This window comes from Dermacentor albipictus, chromosome 1, assembly GCF_038994185.2.
Source record: "Dermacentor albipictus isolate Rhodes 1998 colony chromosome 1, USDA_Dalb.pri_finalv2, whole genome shotgun sequence".
Taxonomy (NCBI): domain Eukaryota; kingdom Metazoa; phylum Arthropoda; class Arachnida; order Ixodida; family Ixodidae; genus Dermacentor; species Dermacentor albipictus.
Genome location: NC_091821.1, coordinates 107,588,132 through 107,594,776, shown reverse-complemented (window position 1 = coordinate 107,594,776; position 6,645 = coordinate 107,588,132). Strand labels below are relative to the sequence as shown.

At 45.1% G+C, this 6,645-nt stretch overlaps 1 protein-coding gene across 1 annotated transcript; it reads left to right on the top strand.

Annotated features, from left to right (window-relative positions):
- Nucleotides 1–1,772: 1,772 nt before the first annotated feature.
- On the top strand, nucleotides 1,773–5,761 carry LOC139055543 (uncharacterized). The gene is made up of 3 exons (XM_070533049.1): nucleotides 1,773–2,163; nucleotides 4,495–4,582; nucleotides 5,661–5,761. Exons 1-3 carry the CDS (start codon nucleotides 1,780–1,782, stop codon nucleotides 5,714–5,716), a joined length of 528 nt encoding a protein of 175 aa, XP_070389150.1. The 5' UTR covers nucleotides 1,773–1,779; the 3' UTR covers nucleotides 5,717–5,761.
- Nucleotides 5,762–6,645: the final 884 nt, after the last annotated feature.

The window sequence follows — 6,645 nt, the reverse complement described above, 5'->3', positions numbered from 1 at the left end:
GCAAGGAGACACAATCACTCCAATCCTCTTCACTGCATGCTTAGAAGTTATTCAAGCTATTAGACTGAGAAGGCTTAAGAGGGAGGATCAACAGGTAATATCTCAACAACCTTCGGTTTGCAGGTGACATTGTCCTGTTCAGCAACACTGGGGATGAATTGGTTACAGCAATATTAGCTCTGTGTTTGGCTGGTTAAGCTCTGCACCACCAGGTGGCTGGATCGTGCGAATTGATCGATCAGGCCACTCACGTACATCTACGCTAAAGCTCCTTCATCAGAACGGTAGTGGTGTGGAGAGGCTTTAATTTCTCCTTTTATCCCCTTTCACCCTTTCCCCAGCACAGGGTAGCCAGCCGGTACTTACACTGGCTAACCTCCCTGTCTTTCCTCCCCTTTTGTCTCTCTCTTTAGTTTATGCCTCCGACCATCCGTAAAAACGCCCAGCTCGCCTGTGGTTAGTGGAATACCTGGCAAACACGCTCGGCGCTGCGACAGAATGCTCGCAACTCACACTGCGTGGATAGCTCTCATGCACTTGGGATCGACTGCCAGGTGGCTGGCGGAGAGGCTGGAGAGGTTTCGCGCGCTGGCTCCAAGACAACCGGCAATAGACTACACGACGTGACGCAGAGCGAGTGAAGGCAGAGCTTAGCCCCTATCACTCGGCGAACCAATTGGGGAGATAAATCGTGGCTATGGAGGAGGGTAACTCGTAATCGTCCGTAGTTCTCTTAATATGAGGCGCTTCACTAAAATTGTGGCATGAATGTTTTACTGTAGGTGTACGCTACGTGTCTACAAAATTTGACCGAGCCGTTTTAGGGACCTTTTAATACACAAGTAGACAATCCTTTCGTTTTGAGTCAGTCACCTTCCAACCTCACTGGTCGGGTGTTTATGAGCGCGTCCCATACGCTTGCTATCCGAGCCTATAAATGATATCCCCCTTTTAGTGCAGGCTTAGGCATTTCTGGCCTAGGTTTAACGCCTTCTATGTACGTATGACGTATGGGCAACGGCGAAAGCGCGGGCGGGCTCATAGAATATGGTTTGCGCCGGCTAACCTATTTTCATCGCGGACAATGGCTCTGGACGTACTCTGTACGGCAGCTATCAACCGCGCATATAATGGGCTCAAACTGCGCACTCTCGCCCTGTGTTGAGAAAGCGGTTTTCTGGCTTCACATGACATTTTTCGACCGACAAGCTATATAATGCTACACTTTAAACCGCCCAGCCACACCGCATTTATTGATGGGATGGGTCACTCGTTGCACCGAAAGAGACGAAGGGAAAATGAAAAGGGTTGTCATAGAATGCATGCGACCTCTGTTTATGTTCTCTGCGAACGCCAGGCTTAGCGTTTCGTGAATAGGCTGCGCTGGAACGCTCACGAAAGGCTTGTAAGACCTGTTGCACCGCTACTTGTGCGCGAAGACGACGCCAAAGATGGATAGCGTTGATATAGCTTAATTCTGGAGAAAGCACTAATCACGCGGATATTCGCGGTCTTTCGTCGGCGCATGGCGGGCTTTCTCATCGGCTTCCATTCATTGGTAACGAACAGCACCGCTCCCCATTTCCTGGCGGCCAATGCCGCCGAAAGAGTGGAGAACCATATAACGAAGTTCGGCTCCCCCTTCAATATAGCGAGGTTCTACTCTCTCTCTCTCTCTCTCTCTCTCTCTCTCTCTCTCTCTATATATATATATATATATATATATATATATATATATATATATATATATATATCCCAGGTGGGCTTGGCGGCACGTCAATGATGGGCCATCCTAACCGACTTCACTTCTTCGCTACGCAGTTCTTGGTGCTGTCCTGGATTCTGAAGCTAACACCGTGCTCCGAACAGCCTACCTGGATTCCACTGCCTGCCGATGAGGACGCCCCGCATTGCCATGGCGGCGAGCTGCGCCGGACCTACCTCTACGGAACATCGGAGTGCGCATCACAGATTACGCCACTTCTGTCGCTGCGGTGTCATCGGCTGACGCCCTGGCTTCCTGGCACACTATCTTCGATTGACAGCGCCATCTTCCCTCGGATCCCCGATATAAAGCCTAGACAAACCATCGCCACGCTCAGTGGGCTTGGCGGCACGTCAATGATGGGCCATCCTAACCGACTTCACTTCTTCGCTACGCAGGTAACAAATTGCTGTTGCCTTTTCGCTAAACGCACTGGTTACCGAACATTACTCGTGCTGCCGAGCCCACGGCGCTCTCTTTGTATAGTATTTGACTGTGCTCGCATGCTATTGAGATTACTTTTGTTGGCAGGAGATATTGAGACTAATCCTGGACCTAGAAATGATCCAACTGTACTCCCTGCTGATATGCTTGATGTTCTGAAGACATTGCAAATCGGGCAGTCGGCCATGCTTGAGCAGCTAAATTCAATTAGGTCAACCCTTGCTGATCATGAGAAAACGTTCAGCAAACTCGGCACACGGTTGACCAAGATTGAATCCGACCTGTTGTCACTTTCGAATATAAAGTCCCAGGTAAATAACATAGAAAGCGTCGCTAATAGCAGCGCTGCTCAGGTAACTGTGCTGACCGACCGCATTAATGAGATAGAAAACAGATCCCGAAGATGTAACCTGGTTTTTTACGGTATCAGCGATGCGCGTAATGAGTCGTGGCGTGTTTCTGAGGAATCAATAATTGAACACTGCCACAAAAACCTGGGCGTAACTATTCAAAGCCGTGATATAGAACGTGCCCACAGACTTGGCACTTTTCAGGAGGGAAAACGGAGGCCAATAATAGTAAAATTCGCCCACTTTAAAGATAAAGAGGGCATCCTTTTCTCAAGCGGTAAGCTGAAGGGCACCGAATACGGCATTAGCGAAGACTTCTCCCCAGAAACTCGTCTGGCCAGGAGACGTCTAATCGAATTTGGAAAAGCGCAGCAATCTTCATTCAAGCTCCGTTACGACAAACTTATTTCTGGCCGAAAAACCTACGTATACGATCACGCTAAACAGTCGGTCGTGGAACGTCAATCCTAGCAGCAAGTGCAAAAACCATTGAGGCCGACTCAGCGTGTTAAGCACAATCTATCGTTGCTCTACACTAACATCCGCAGCCTGATACCCAAACGGGATTCGTTATGCAGCCTCATTTCCTCGTCATCCAGTAACATTGTTGCACTAACAGAAACATGGTTAAATTCCACAATACTTGATTGCGAAATTCTTCCAGATCTACCAGAATTTGATATCTTTCGCAAAGACAGGTGCGATGGAACCCGTGGCGGCGGTGTGGCTATTGCAACCCATCGCCAACTTAAGTGCTCTTTTGTCAATATAAGAACGCCTCTAGAAATGATCTGGACGTGTTGCCACGCCACTTCACCGCGCACGCTCATCGGCTGTTGCTATCGTCCACCCTGCACTGATAGCTCCTTTCTTTCGTTTTTTCACGATGCTTTATTTGAACTAACAACGGCTTATCCTAACACCCCCATATTGTTACTCGGGGACTTCAACTTTCCAACTATAGATTGGAGTAACGTTGCCTCATGTCTAACACAAACAAACATGGCTAGCGAATTTTTAAACATTTGCTTGCTGTTCGGTCTATCGCAGCTTGTTACTAAACCTACGCGAATAACTCAACACTCATCAAATATCCTAGATCTCGTCTTAGCGTCGCACCCCGATAAGATGCCTCCTCTTACGTACGTCAGTGGTCTTAGCGATCACACCGTCATTCATGCCACGTTTCCTTGCAATATACTCAAAAGTAAAATATCAAAGAAAGTACTAACACTATATGATAAAGCCGATTATCCAAGCATTAATCGTGAACTTTCTATCTTTCATGAGCAACTTGCCCTTACGTATCAGCAGCGGTCGACTGAGAGTAACTGGGCACTTTTCAAAACAGAAATACTGCGTTTAATAGGTCTTTACATTCCAACTATCACGATAAATGAAAGAGCGCGTTCCCCTTGGTTCAACACTACTTTAAAGCGCTTAAACAATAAGAAAAAACGATTATTTCGTGTAGCCAAATGCTCAGGTTCTTCTTCTGCCTGGGAAAAATATAACAAAGCTACTAAGGAATATAACTCATTAAAAGCACACACAAAACGTAATTTCTTTTCTACTACCGTCCCAAACATGTTGCACTCTAACCCGCGGCGTTTTTGGAAAACGATAAAACCCGAAACTAATAGCTCTATTTCTCTATGTGATAATTCTGGCTCACCCATTCCTGACTCAAATGTACCTGATGCCTTGAACCTTGCATTTTGTTCAATGTTCACAAAAGAACCTGCCAATGAACTACCAGATGTACCATTTTACGATTTTACACTAATGGAAGGTATTAATTTTAGGCCGGAAGGAATAGTTAAGGTAATAGATGGCCTGAAGTGCTCATCATCCTGTGGAACCGACGGCATTAATGCCAAAGTGTTAAAAAATACGAAGTATGTCTGTAGTTCGATCCTCTGTATCATCTTTCAGCAATCACTTGACACAGGCATTGTTCCAAGAGACTGGAAAACAGGGAAGGTCATTCCAGTCTTCAAGAAAGGTGATCGGTCTTCCCCAGGTAACTACCGCCCCATTTCACTCACCAGCGTATGCTCCAAAATCATGGAACATGTCATTTACTCTCATGTTGCTAACTTCCTAACTTCAGTGAAGTTCTTTCACCCTAATCAACATGGCTTCAGGAAAGATCACTCATGTGAAACGCAGTTAGCTTTATTTATTCATGATATTCATTTAAACCTCGACTCTAACATTCCGACTGACGCCCTGTTTTTAGATTTTGAAAAGGCTTTCGATAAGGTTCCACATTCTCGCCTTCTACTAAAATTATCACGCCTAAACATCCACCCACTTGTTCTTAACTGGATCCAGTGTTTTTTAACTAACCGAACACAGTTTGTATGTGCTAACAACCTTACATCTTCCGTTTCCTCCGTTCTATCTGGTGTACCTCAGGGCACTGTTCTTGGGCCACTCCTATTTTTAATCTACATTAATGACCTGCCATTCGCTGTAACCTCTGCAATACGTCTTTTCGCTGATGATTGCGTCCTGTACCGCCCTATCAAAACCATCGCAGACGTCTCTACTCTTCAGGAGGACCTCTTTCGTATTCAAGACTGGTGTGCTACATGGCTCATGTCCCTAAACATTAGTAAGACTGTACATGTTTCATTCCATCGTCGACCTAACTACATTCCCCCTGCCTACAAGATTAACAACTGCACTATATCTACTACCGACTCCTTCAAGTACTTAGGAATTCACCTATCCAAAGATTTGTCTTGGACAAATCACGTAAGCCACATAATTAATTCAGCTAACAAAATTCTTGGTTATCTTCGCCGTAATCTCTTCATGGCACAACCACCCGTGAAATCAGTTGCCTATAAAACGCTTGTGCGACCAAAACTTGAATATGCATGTGCTATCTTTGACCCTTACCAAACTAATCTCACTAAAGCCCTTGAAAGCGTTCAAAACCGTGCTGCTAGATTTATTCTTTCAGATTACTCATATCACACTAGCGTTTCATCCCTAAAATCTAAACTAGACCTATCGCCTCTTGCCTCTCGTCGTCTCATCTCTCGCCTATGCCTCTATCACAAGTTTTTTTATTCCATACCTCCTGACAGCCAGCTGGTTCAGCTGGCTCATCGTGTTCGTCGAACAGGCCATCCGAACTCCGTAATCCCACCACAAGCCCGCACCACTACGTTCCTGCAGTCATTCTTCGTCCGAACTGCCCGAGACTGGAATGGCCTTCCCAGACAAACTGCACTCATCCGCGATACAGCACGCTTTCGATCTGCCATTGAGTGTTCCGACTCATCCTTCTAATCTCCACATCATCAATCCCGCCTTTTACATGCCCACCCCTCATGTAATGTCCTATTTTGGACCCTTGAGGTATTAATATATATATATATATATATATATATATATATATATATATATATATATATATATATATATATATATATATATATATATATATATATATATATATATATATATATATATATATATATATATACTATTTTGGATCCAGTGGTTAATTAGTCGTAACATGGGCTGGCGCAAATATAAAGCGATAATTCGATGTTTCCACCACCGAACCCCGGTCAAAACGTCGTACATACATACATACATACATGCATCATCATCATCATCATCCTGTTTTATGTCCACTGCAGGACGAAGGCCTCTCTCTGTGATCTCCAATTACCCCTGTCCTGCCCAACCGATTCCAACAAGCACCCGCAAATTTCCTAATCTCGTCGCACCACCTACTCTTCTGCCGTCCTCTACTGCGCTTCCCCTTCTCTTGGTACCCATTCTGTCACACTAATAGTCCAACGGTTATCTAATCTGCGCATTACAAGACCTGCCCAGTGCCATTTTTGTTCTTTAATGTCTATTAGAATATCGTCTATACCCGTTTGCTCTCTGATCTAAACCGCTCTTTTTCTGTCTCTTAAGGTTATGCCTATAGCATTCTTCGTTCCATCGCTCTTTGCGCGATCCTTAACGTGTTCTCAAGCCTCTTTGTCAGTCTCGAAGTCTCCGCCTCATATGTCAGCACCGGTAAAATGCACTGATTGTATACTTTCCTTTTCA

Excerpts from the sequence above, each read along its gene's own strand:
- LOC139055543 (XM_070533049.1), top strand. The coding sequence starts at position 1,780 with ATGATGGGCCATCCTAACCGACTTCACTTCTTCGCTACGCAGTTCTTG. Across the intron at positions 2,164-4,494 it reads TTCACTTCTTCGCTACGCAG|CAATCACTTGACACAGGCAT; the intron begins GTAACAAATTGC and ends ATCATCTTTCAG. Across the intron at positions 4,583-5,660 it reads AGGTGATCGGTCTTCCCCAG|CCAGCTGGTTCAGCTGGCTC; the intron begins GTAACTACCGCC and ends ACCTCCTGACAG.